This window comes from Pseudophryne corroboree, chromosome 9 (genome assembly GCF_028390025.1).
Source record: "Pseudophryne corroboree isolate aPseCor3 chromosome 9, aPseCor3.hap2, whole genome shotgun sequence".
Taxonomy (NCBI): Eukaryota; Metazoa; Chordata; class Amphibia; order Anura; family Myobatrachidae; genus Pseudophryne; species Pseudophryne corroboree.
In genome coordinates, this window is record NC_086452.1 from 315,928,435 (window position 1) to 315,941,535 (window position 13,101).

Genomic DNA, 13,101 nt, shown 5'->3' on the forward strand with positions numbered 1-13,101 from the left:
TAAATATCATTGGTTATCCTCATAAAAAGGTCAATCCCCCCCCCCCCTCATTTCTATCTCCCCCCCCCCCCCTCCTCAACATCCACACCCTTAGAGTGCGCTGACCCATTCCTTCCAATTATCTGCAACAGGAGGTAGGACACCTCCAGGTCTAGCAGCACTCATCCTAACCTTCCCCCAGTGAGCGCTATCTCTCCCCATTCCAAAGCAGATTGCCTTGTCTGTCTTACTGATAATAGAATCCCCTACCACCACAATCTGACTAGGTGCCTCACTTACTTTTTTCCCATTTGTGCCGGAGGGACCATTCCTCCGGTTGATAGAGGGAACAGTCTTCTCCAGCTCCCTCATTTCGTCCCCGCCATCCACAGAATCTTCGTCCAATCGGGCAGATTTATTGGGGTATGGCAGTTCAGAGATGTCCTGACTGTATTCCAGCCAAACAACTGCAACATAATTAGTTGTGCTGATACAGTCACAATTACACACTGAATATAGCCATGCCACATATTAATCTCAGCATAAACTGCTTGTGTATCCTAATACATCTGTGTATCAGATGCATTTTCCTGTGCAAAATGTGCAAAAATGACATGTACAATACATAGACAGATCAAAGTTTTTTTTGGTGTTAAAATGTATTAAAAAGTGTTTAGTTATTGCAAGTGTGCTTGAAAAGTAGATACTAAGAAATGATTTCCACCATTTTTATAACCAATTCTGCCAAATAAAAACACCTCTAAATTCTTTCAGAGTTTTACAGCTTTTTGTGTCCGACTTGCAATATCAGACTCCACCACATTGGTCAAGTTGTATACTTAACATGGGCAAAACATCTGGATTCAAATTTTTATCGGGCTCTCTACTTTAGAGCCGAAAGCGTCAAAAAAATCCAATTTGCGGCTGCTAATATATTAGCCGACTTTGCAAAATGCAGCAACCATCGGACATTTTGCTGTTATTGGTTCCCTTTACATCTCGGCTATTGCCTATATCGCTCAGTGTGTACGGGGGATTGCGCGCTCCCACGGTCGCTAGTGACAGACACTTGGGGGTTTATTTACTAAAGTCACAATTTTGTCCGAGTTTTTTTTTTTTTAAAGTGTCAACACGGGAATTTACTAAACACAAATCTCGGCAGTGTTGGGGCTATTCGTAATGGTTTTCACGGCAGAGGGCAGAAATACAAATGAATAGACCATTGGTCAAATGCGGCTGTTTGTTCATACAACACGGTAATTTACTATTCATTCGTATTTTGGTGTTTGACAGTGACTGGTCAATTGCGGTCGTATTTTTTTTTTCAAATCGTAAAAAAAAAGCAGCAACCCTAATTGACTTTGCGGTTAACCGCAGAACGCAAAGTTCCCATCATTGGGTAGAATGGAGGAGCACTCTCCTACATTCTAGCCAGTGCGCTCCTCCTGACTGATAGGCTAGGAGCGCACAGCCAATCAGGAGAGCGCCATGACGTGGTGCTCCCTGAATGGCTGGCGGGACCTTCAGTGACAGAACTCACAAAGGGTCCCGCATTCGGGGAAAGGGGTTCCATGTGTAAACATGGAACCCCTTTAGTTGCGTGGATCGGGTTTCCGGTTTGTTTTTTTAATCAAGTCCGTGGATTACGTCGGATAAGAAGAGGACAGATCTACACAGGATTAGTTGTAAGTATAATTTTTATTTGACAGGTACCCCGTGGATTCTTCTTTACAAGGGGACCGAGGGGCTCCGTGGGACACTAGGTAAGTATGTGAGTGTGTAAGTGTGCACGTATGTAAAATAAAGCTTTACTTTCACAGTGTGTGTGTTGTGTTTTTTTGGGGGGGTATTTTTTAAGGTAGAACTACAGGTACCAGCAGGGCCCGTTATTTTCCTGCATACTGGTACTTGTGGTTCTCCAAGTACCAGCTTGCGGGGTAGGCTTGAAGGGACTTGTAGTTCTACCACAAAAAAACAATATTCTTTTTTTTTACACAAAGGCCATCAGCCTTCCATCCACTGCCCACGGATGGGGGGCACAGCCTCGGACTCTATCCCCGGCCCTTGGGTGGCTGGAGGGGGACGACCGCTTGATTTAAGGGGTCCTCACTCCTCCAGGGAACCCCGGCCAGGGGTGACTAGTTGGGGGGGGTAATGCCACGGCCACAGGGACCTATATAAAAGTGTCCCCCAGCTGTGGCATTATCTCTCTGGCTAGTGGAGCCCGGTGCTGGTTTAAAAAAATAAGAATTTACTCACCGGTAATTCTATTTCTCGTAGTCCGTAGTGGATGCTGGGGACTCCGTAAGGACCATGGGGAATAGACGGCTCCGCAGGAGACTGGGCACATCTAAAGAAAGATTTAGGACTATCTGGTGTGCACTGGCTCCTCCCCCTATGACCCTCCTCCAAGCCTCAGTTAGGAACTGTGCCCGGAAGAGCTGACACTATAAGGAAGGATTTTTGAATCCCGGGTAAGACTCATACCAGCCACACCAATCACACCATATAACACGTGATAGGAACCCCGGTTAACAGTATGATAACAAACGGAGCCTCTGAAGAGATGGCTCACAACAAATCCCGATTTTTGTAACAATAACTATGTACAGGTATTGCAGACAATCCGCACTTGGGATGGGCGCCCAGCATCCACTACGGACTACGAGAAATAGAATTACCGGTGAGTAAATTCTTATTTTCTCTGACGTCCTAGTGGATGCTGGGGACTCCGTAAGGACCATGGGGATTATACCAAAGCTCCCAAACGGGCGGGAGAGTGCGGATGACTCTGCAGCACCAAATGAGAGAACTCCAGGTCCTCCTCAGCCAGGGTATCAAATTTGTAGAATTTTGCAAACGTGTTTGCCCCCGACCAAGTAGCTGCTCGGCAAAGTTGTAAAGCCGAGACCCCTCGGGCAGTCGCCCAAGATGAGCCCACCTTCCGTGTGGAATGGGCTTTTACAGATTTAGGCTGCGGTAAGCCTACCGCAGAATGCGCCAGCTGAATAGTGCTACAAATCCAGCGCGCAATAGACTGCTTAGAAGCAGGAGCACCCAGCTTGGTGGGTGCATACAGGATAAACAGCGAGTCAGTCTTTCTGACTCCAGCCGTCCTGGAAATATAAATTTTTAGGGCCCTGACCACGTCCAGCAACTTGGAATCCTCCAAGTCCCTAGTAGCCGCAGGCACCACAACAGGTTGGTTCAAGTGAAAAGCTGAGACCACCTTAGGGAGAAACTGAGGACGAGTCCTCAATTCTGCCCTATCCATATGGAAAATCAGATAAGGGCTTTTACAAGACAAAGCCGCCAATTCTGAAACCCGCCTGGCCGACGCCAAGGCCAACAGCATGACCACTTTCCACGTGAGATATTTTAATTCCACAGTCTTAAGTGGTTCGAACCAATGTGATTTCAGGAATGCCAAAACCACATTGAGATCCCAAGGTGCTACTGGGGGCACAAAAGGAGGCTGAATATGCAGTACTCCTTTGACAAAAGTCTGAACTTCGGGCAGTGAAGCCAGTTCTTTTTGGAAGAAAATCGACAGAGCCGAAATCTGGACCTTTATGGACCCCAATTTGAGGCCCAACGTCACCCCTGCTTGCAGGAAGTGCAGGAATCGACCCAGTTGAATTTCCTCCGTCGGGGCCTTCATGGCCTCACACCAAGCAACATATTTTCGCCAAATGCGGTGATAATGTCTTGCGGTGACATCCTTCCTGGCTATGATCAGGGTAGGGATGACTTCCTCCGGAATACCCTTTTCCTTCAGGATCCGGTGTTCAACCGCCATGCCGTCAAACGCAGCCGCGGTAAGTCTTGGAACAGACAGGGTCCCTGCTGCAGCAGGTCTTGTCTGAGCGGCAGAGGCCAAGGGTCCTCTGTAAGCATCTCTTGAAGTTCCGGGTACCAAGCTCTTCTTGGCCAATCCGGAACCACGAGTATGGTTTTCACTCCTCGCCTTCTTATTATTCTCAGTACCTTGGGTATGAGAGGTAGAGGAGGAAACACATAAACCGACTGGTACACCCATGGTGTCACTAGAGCGTCCACCGCTATCGCCTGAGGGTCTCTTGACCTGGCGCAATATCTTTTCAACTTCTTGTTGAGGCGGGACGCCATCATGTCTACCTGTGGTTTTTCCCACCGGTTGACCAGCATTTGGAAGACTTCTGGATGAAGTCCCCATTCTCCCGGGTGGAGGTCGTGCCTGCTGAGGAAGTCTGCTTCCCAGTTGTCCACTCCCGGAATGAACACTGCCGTCAGTGCTAACACATGATTCTCTGCCCATCTGAGAATCCTTGTGGCTTCTGCCATCGCCATCCTGCTTCTCGTGCCGCCCTGTCTGTTTACATGGGCGACCGCCGTGATGTTGTCTGACTGGATCAGTACCGGCTGGTTTTGAAGCAGGGGTCTTGCCTGGCTTAGGGCATTGTAAATGGCCCTTAGCTCCAGGATATTTATGTGAAGAGAAATCTCCTGATTTGACCACAGTCCTTGGAAATTTCTTCCCTTTGTGACTGCACCCCAGCCCCGAAGGCTGGCATCCGTGGTCACCAGGACCCAGTCCTGTATTCCGAATCTGCGGCCCTCTAGTAGATGAGCCCTCTGCAGCCACCACAGCAGCGACACCCTGGTTCTGGCCGATAGGGTTATCCGCTGTTGCATCTGGAGATGGGACCCGGACCATTTGTCCAACAGGTCCCACTGGAACGTCCTTGCGTGGAACCTTCCGAATGGAATTGCTTCGTACGAAGCTACCATTTTTCCCAGGACTCGTGTGCATTGATGTACCGACACTTTTCCTGGTTTTAGGATGTCTCTGACCAGAGATGACAATTCCTCGGCTTTTTCCAGTGGAAGAAACACTTTTTTCTGGTCTGTGTCCAGAATCATTCCCAGGAACAGAAGACGTGTCGTCGGGACCAGCTGTGACTTTGGAATGTTTAGAATCCAGCCGTGCTGTTGTAGCACTTCCTGCGAAAGTGCCACCCCCACTATCAACTGTTCTTTGGACCTCGCCTTTATCAGGAGATCGTCCAAGTACGGGATAATTAAAACTCCCTTCTTGCGAAGGAGTATCATCATTTCGGCCATTACCTTGGTAAAGACCCTCGGTGCCGTGGATAACCCAAACGGCAGCGTCTGGAACTGATAGTGACAGTCCTGTACCACAAATCTGAGGTACTCCTGGTGCGGAGGGTAAATGGGGACATGCAGGTACGCATCCTTGATGTCCAGGGATACCATGTAATCCCCCTCCTCCAGGCTCGCAATAACCGCCCTGAGCGATTCCATCTTGAACTTGAACCTTTTGATATAAGTGTTCAAGGCTTTTAAATTTAAGATGGGTCTCACCGAACCGTCCGGTTTCGGTACCACAAACATTGTGGAGTAGTAACCCTGTCCTTGCTGAAGGAGGGGTACCTTGATGATCACTTTCTGTGTGAATACAGTTTTTTAATAGCCACCAACACTGCCTCCCTGGCAGAGGGAGTTGCCGGCAAGGCAGATTTTAGGAAATGGCGGGGGGGGGGGGGGCGTCTCGAATTCCAGCCTGTACCCCTGAGATACTACTTGAAGGACCCAGGGATCCACTTGTGAGAGAGCCCACTGTGTGCTGAAAGACCTGAGACGTGCCCCCACCGTTCCCGATTCCGCCTGAGCAGCCCCAGCGTCATGCTGTGGACTTACCGGACGCAGGGGAGGACTTCTGCTCCTGGGAACTAGCTGTGTGCTGCAGCTTTTTCCCCCTTCCTCTGCCCCTCAGCAGAAAGGATGAGCCTCTAGCCCGCTTATTTTTCTGGGGCCGAAAGGACTGTACCTGATAATACGGTGCTTTCTTTTGCTGTGGGGTAGCCTGTGGCAAAAAAGTCGATTTCCCAGCAGTAGCTGTGGAAACGAGGTCTGAAAGACCTTCCCCAAAAAGTTCCACCCCTTTATAGGGTAAAACTTCCATGTGCCGCTTAGAGTCGGCATCACCTGACCATTGCCTAGTCCATAACCCCCGTCTGGCGGCAACGGACATAGCGCTTATTTTTGATGCCAGCCGGCAAATATCCCTCTGTGCATCACGCATGTATAAGACTGCGTCTTTTATATGGTCAATCGTTAGCAAAATATTGTCCCTATCCATGGTATCAATGTTTTCCGACAGGGAGTCTGACCACGCAGCAGCAGCACTGCACATCCAAGCTGATGCAATAGCGGGTCTCAATATAATGCCAGTGTGTGTGTATATAGCTTTTAGGGTACTTTCCAGCTTTCTATCAGCAGGTTCTTTTAGGGCGGCCGTATCCGGAGACGGAAGTGTCACCTTCTTTGATAAGCGTGTCAGCGCTTTATCTACCCTAGGGGGTGTTTCCCAGCGTGACCTATCCTCTGGCGGGAAAGGGTACGCAGCCATTAACCGTTTAGAAATGATCAATTTCTTATCTGGGGAAGTCCACGCTTCCTCACACACCTCATTTAATTCGTCAGATGCAGGAAAAACTACTGGTAGTTTTTCTCACCAAACATAATACCCTTTTTTGTGGTACCTGGGGTATCATCAGAAATGTGTAATACATTTTTCATAGCCTCAATCATATAACGGGTGGATCTATTGGAGGGTACACTTGTCTCATCATCGTCGACACTGGAGTCGGTATCCGTGTCGACATCTGTATCTGTCATCTGAGGTAGCGGGCGTTTTATAGCCCCTGATGACATTTGAGACGCTTGGACAGGCACAAGCTGAGTAGCCGGCTGTCCTATGTCGTCAAACCTTTTATGTAAGGAGCTGACACTGTCACGTAATTCCTTCCATAAGTCCATCCACACTGGTGTCGACCCCGCAGGGGGTGACATCACATTCACAGGCATTTGCTCCGCCTCCACATCATTATCCTCATCATACATGTCGACACAGCAGTACCGACACACAGCAGACACACAGGGAATGCTCTTACAGAGGACAGGACCCCACAAAGCCCTTTGGGGAGACAGAGGGAGAGTATGCCAGCACACACCAGGGCGCTATATAACACAGGGATATCACTATACAGAGTGTTTTCCCCTATAGCTGCCTATAATATATATATATATATATATATTGCGCCTAAATTGTGCCCCCCCCCCTCTCTTTTTTACCCTTTCTGTAGTGCAGGACTGCAGGGGAGAGCCAGGGAGCTTCCTTCCAGCGAAGCTGTGAGGGAATAATGGCGCCAGTGTGCTGAGGGAGTTGGCTCCGCCCCTTTTTCGGCTGGCTTTCTCACGCTATTTTATCGTTTCTGGCAGGGGTTAATATACACCTATATAGCCTCTGGGGCTATATATGGTGTTAGTTTTGCCAGCCAAGGTGTTATTATTGCTGCTCAGGGCGCCCACCCCCAGCGCCCTGCACCCATCAGTGACCGCAGTGTGTGGTGTGCATGAGGAGCAATGGCGCACAGCTGCAGTGCTGTGCGCTACCTTGGAGAAGACAGAAGTCTTCAGCCGCCGATTTTCCGGACCACCTTCTTGTTTCTGGCTCTGTAAGGGGGACGGCGGCACGGCTCCGGGAACGGACGACGAGGTCGGGTCCTGTGTTCGATCCCTCTGGAGCTAATGGTGTCCAGTAGCCTAAGAAGCCCAAGCTACCACCACTTAGGTAGGTTCGCTTCTTCTCCCCTTAGTCCCTCGTTGCAGTGAGCCTGTTGCCAGCAGGTCTTACTGAAAATAAAAAACCTAAACTATACTTTCTTCTAGGAGCTCAGGAGAGCCCCTAGTGTGCATCCAGCTCAGCCGGGCACAGAAATCTAACTGGGGCTTGGAGGAGGGTCATAGGGGGAGGAGCCAGTGCACACCAGATAGTCCTAAATCTTTCTTTAGATGTGCCCAGTCTCCTGCGGAGCCGTCTATTCCCCATGGTCCTTACGGAGTCCCCAGCATCCACTAGAACGTCAGAGAAATACGGGGGACCCCTACATCTTTTGTCCCCGTATTTTTTGAACGAGGACCGGACGCAGAGCCCGGTGCTGATTCTATAAATATGGGGGAACCCTACGCAATTTTTCCCCTGCATTTTTACGACCAGGGCCAGCTCAAAGAGCCTGAGGCTGGTTATACAAAGGAGGGGGGACCCCACGCAATTTTTTTCTTTGATTTTTAACTATTTAAACACTCATAATGTACACAATGAAGCGCTGCATGGATCTCACTGATCCGGCCGGACTTCATTGTGTTATGTCCGGCAGTGTTTTACTGATCACTCCCGTAAAACACTGCCCGACAATACGAATCACATCGACATCGGAAAATACAAAATAGAAAACTCAGCAGCTTAGTAAGTTACCGTAGATGGATTCAAAAAGTTGCAGTAAAATACGTCCGATAAAATTCGAGATCAAACTCCCTACAAATAGGCACAAACACGAATATTAGTAAATAAACCCCTTGGTTGGATGTGCTGCACGTCCAACCAAGCATGTTTGTTCCGTCCTTCATTAGCATTGCCCCAGTGTGTACACAAGATCTGAGCTGACAAGGATTTGTTTCTATATCGGAACAAATCCCATCGCTCTAGTGTGTACCCCACTTTATAATTGTATAGTAGAACAATCATTTTATAAAAATAATTAGGAGATCAGGTTTAAATATATATTAAGTCCCCTCAGTTCCTATGTCCATGTTGTTATAATATGAATCACGTATATAAATAATAAAAGGCTGTACATTTTTTCTGCTTCTAAGCATTAATTATGACTACTGTACCTACCCCATATATTATTGTCATATTTTTAAAATGTTAATTATCAGTTTTAGTTTGTGTGTGGTGCAGTTACTTTTAAAAATAACAATCAAATGTAATGTGAGTTACATGAAAAGACCCATATTGAACTGGCAAATTGGAAGTCTCTGTGAACTAGCTTTATACCCCTGGGTGTCCTGGGATTGGTTGGTAGCAGCAGGAGACTCAGGAATACTTCCAATTTGCTAATCAGCAGTCAGCTGAGCTACTCCAATATGGCGGCACACATTAGCCAGCGCCGATGGGAAGCAATGCTTGTGAATGCTGGGACTCCCACTGGGAGTGGTGTTTATTATTAGATCTACACTAAAAAGGTCTACCACGAATGGTAGACATGCATTAGGTAGACCGGGTCAAAAGGTTGACAGGGTCAAAAGGTCAACATACAATAAGTAGACAGTATGATAGGTCGACAGGATCAAAAGGTCGACTTGTAAATGGTCGACACAAAAAGTTAGACACCATTTTTATTTTTTGGGGTGTTTTGACACTTTTCTGCCACAAACAAGCCCTATTAGTGTTCCACAACCCCTTGCATGCTTCAGGCAAGGTGCCTTGCTCCACTACCACTGCGCTCGGCACAGGTTACTATTCCCAATCGTAGTCCACGTGGTTGGTAAAGTATGATAAAGTTTGCAAAAAAAATGTTTAAAAAAAAACTTGTGTCTACCATATGTGTGTCTACCATTATCATGTCAACCTTTTGACCCTGTAGACCTTTTAAACTGTCGGCCTTTTACATGTCGACCTTATGATCTAATGCATGTCTACCGTTAGTGGTAGACCTATTGACTATAGACCTTATTACTGTAGATCTATAGTCCGGATACCATTGGGAGTGAGGAAACTGTGCTATGCAACCGAAGCAGTCTGATTTGCAGGAGAGGGAACTCCTGTGGGACATCAGGGACTGGAGCACCAGGACATGTACAGAATATATGGCAATTCAAGGATAAGCCACTTTGTGACATTATGCACTAGTTCCTTTGCCCACGGTCCCTTCAACTTACTAACTGAACCTGCAGGGGTGGTAACGAGTGTACACTAGAGGAGGAGACAAGAGAAAATTTTGGGAGAGCCTGAGACCCGAGGACTTTTAGATTTGGGGAAGGCAACCTGTGAATAGACTTGGACGCCTTTATTTATCTAGGGGCCATAATGAGGTTTAAGTAGCTTAAGAAAATAAAGTCAGCAGGCTATATCAAATAGCAAATGACCTGACTTTAAACAGAAATCCCCCCACCCCTAAGCACTCTCAGCTAACCTACAGTATGTAGCCTCAGTCGCTTATCTCTGCTCTGTCTAGTGTCTCCGTACCTTGTCATAGCATCACAATGTCATTAGAAGATGTATGTGACCCAAAAGGTGCAGGGAACTGGCACTTAAAAATGACACAGCGGATGGGTATAAAATGAGTTTCTCTATTGTGAATATGACCACATTACCCTCATTGTTCACAACATATTGTAATAAAGCCCAATAGATTATTAGATTGTGTAAAAATGAGACAATGCAACTTCTGCGCTTCAATCAGGCATACATACACACACTGGTAAACCTGATATAAGTATCACTTTTTTTTCAATTGTTTGCACCACAAAATGCACCTGACTGTACAAGTATGATTTCATTGTCTTTTCTTGTGAGCCAGAGGTATATACGCATATACCTCTAAATAAGCGCCATCAATTCTGACATAGTTGCAAAAACAGTAAACAAAGTAGGAATGATAGGATTCTGTCTATTTGAGCCTTACTCAGATGAATGTAGTGTGATTACAGATGTGTAATACACCTTGCCTCAATACGCCATGCAGCAGGAGATACCTGGCATGAGTAAGCTGACATGTCCTGAGCAACTTCAACGTCTTTTTTTTACCAAAATTCATCGCTCTGTGCACCAGTCTCAGGGCCTGATTCTGAGTTGGGAGTGACGCAAAAAAAAAAGCATGTCCTCAAGGGTAATTCAGCAATGCAATTCCACATCATGGGGTTGATACAGAATTGCATTGGCTGTAGTTGCAGACTTCTGTGCAAGCCTGTTTTACTACTTCAAGTATCCATTCAATAAATGCGGTGTGTGCAAATGGAAACTAGTGCCATCCATGGATTTTACACCATCCGCCCAACAGTAATCATTAGTATCTGCACCTGCACCACACCCGTACTATGAATACCCAGAATACCGACAGCGACATCCCGTCCATCAGAATACCGAGAGCCCCCTTTAAGTATCCTGACTCACCCCTGCCCCCTACCCTAACCCTCCATTGTGGGTGCCTAAACCTATCCCTCCCTCCCCGGTCCCTAACCTTTCCGGCCCTGCCATCTAACTCTAACCCCCTTCTCCTGCATAAACCTAATCTCCCCGCCCCCTGCTGTTAGGATGATCAGGATGCGTTGTTGATATTGTGACGCCGGTATCCCGTACAACATCGGTATCTAGATGCCGGGATTGTGTCTTCCTTCGGGATCCCAGCATCGGTAAATCGACTGCCAGGATCCCATACGTCAGGAAGCCAACTGCTTCCCCCACAACACTCCCACAAGTCAGGGTAGCTCATGTGATCACTTTGCCACAGCCCAGTTCCGACCTGAAATGTCCTATCTCCCAGAAACACTGATCCAGTAATGTTGCATCCAACTCAGAATAAGAAGGGCATATGCAGAATGAGCAATGTCACTTTTGCATCCGTAAATAGAGATCCGTGCATTTCAGAATCAGCCCGTCAGAGGTTATAAAAACACGGTTCTCAATGCACCTTAATTGTCCAGGTTTTAAGAATATTCATGGCTCCTCAACACAGAGGTTAAATCAGATTGACTGAAGTACTAAGTCAGTCACCTGTAGCCAAACATAGACATACTAATAACCAGGACCATTAGGGTGCTTTGAGGACCACGTTTGAGAACATCTGCCCTATGTATCAGTTACTTTCTGGTTCTGCAATATATTTCATACTAACCAACTGATCATAAATTACCCTAACACCAGATAAATGGGAGAAAGTCAGCTAGTAAATGAATATAAGGCTCACAGACAAAACTTTGATCTTACCCATGCAATTGAGCTGTAGTTCCTTTGTTTGGGCATTTTCCAGCGTAGACAGAAAAATTCCACATAGTTTGTCTGTGAAATGAGCAATAAGTTTTTCTGTTGCAGTGGGTGAAGAGTAAAGCTTGCCATACAAATAACACACAGAAGCCTTCAGTCCTTCATTAGGACACATCAATCCCTCTGGCAAGTGTTCAACAAGGTTGTCTATTAGGTAAAACAAAATAATACTGTAGTTATATACAAATAAGGATTTATGGACCTAATTCAACATTGATCGCTAATTAGAGAATTCGCAAATCGATTATCAAATGACAGCGCATGCATAGCATTCGCATTGCGCATGTGCATGGGGTAATAGCAACAGAAAATGCATACAGATCATAAACGCAATTTAGCTGACAGGAAGCAGGCATTTTTGGGCGAAAACCTGCAGGCTTCTGGGTGTGTCGAAATAAATAGGATTTTAATTACCTACCGGTAAATCCTTTTCTCGTAGTCCATAGAGGATGCTGGGGTCCACATTAGTGGGGGTATAGACGGGTCCACTAGTAGCCACTGGCACTTTAAGAGTTTGAAAGTGTCGGCTGGCTCCTCCCTCTATGCCCCTCCAACCAGACTCAGTCTAGAAACTGTCCCCAAGGAGACGGACATCTTTGAGAGAAGGATTATACACAGATAGTGGCGAGATTCATACCAGCTCATACATACAAGCACATCAAGCTAACTAGCTTGAAACTCAGCATCCGCTGAAAGATTACTTACCAAGTAACAATGCAGTACTCAACTAAAACAAAGTTGTACTGAACCAGCTAACCACTGCAGGCAAACGAAGCGCTGGGCGGACGCCCAGCATCCTCTACGGACTATGAGAAAAGGATTTACCGGTAGGTAATTAAAATCCTAATTTCTCTTACGTCCTAGAGGATGCTGGGGTCCACATTAGTTCCCAAAACGGAAGGGAGAGTGCGCAGGCTCCTGCAGAACTGCTTTACCAAACTTGAGGTCCTCAGAGGCCAAAGTATCGAACTTGTAGAATTTTGCAAACGTGTTTGACCCCGACCAAATAGCCGCTCAGCAGAGTTGTAAAGCCGAGACACCCCGGGCAGCCGCCCAGGAAGAACCCACCTTACGAGTGGGCCTTAACAGACGTAGGACACGGCAAGCAGGACACCCAATTTTCTTGGGATTATACAGGACAAACAGAGAGTCCGATTTTCTGTGACGAGCAGTCCTCCTCACATAGATTTTTAGAGCCCTTACAACATCTAAGGACTTTGATGAAATTGAGG

General features: G+C 46.9%; 1 protein-coding gene across 2 annotated transcripts in view; it reads right to left on the reverse strand.

The window, feature by feature from the left end:
* Positions 1–13,101, reverse strand: part of MEI1 (meiotic double-stranded break formation protein 1) — a 1,382,157-nt gene that overhangs the window by 1,050,666 nt on the left and 318,390 nt on the right. For both annotated transcript variants that reach the window (XM_063940445.1, XM_063940446.1), the window contains exon 6: positions 11,813–12,016. In XM_063940445.1, the coding sequence (XP_063796515.1) occupies positions 11,813–12,016 (204 nt within the window). The remainder of the gene's footprint in view (positions 1–11,812; positions 12,017–13,101) is intronic.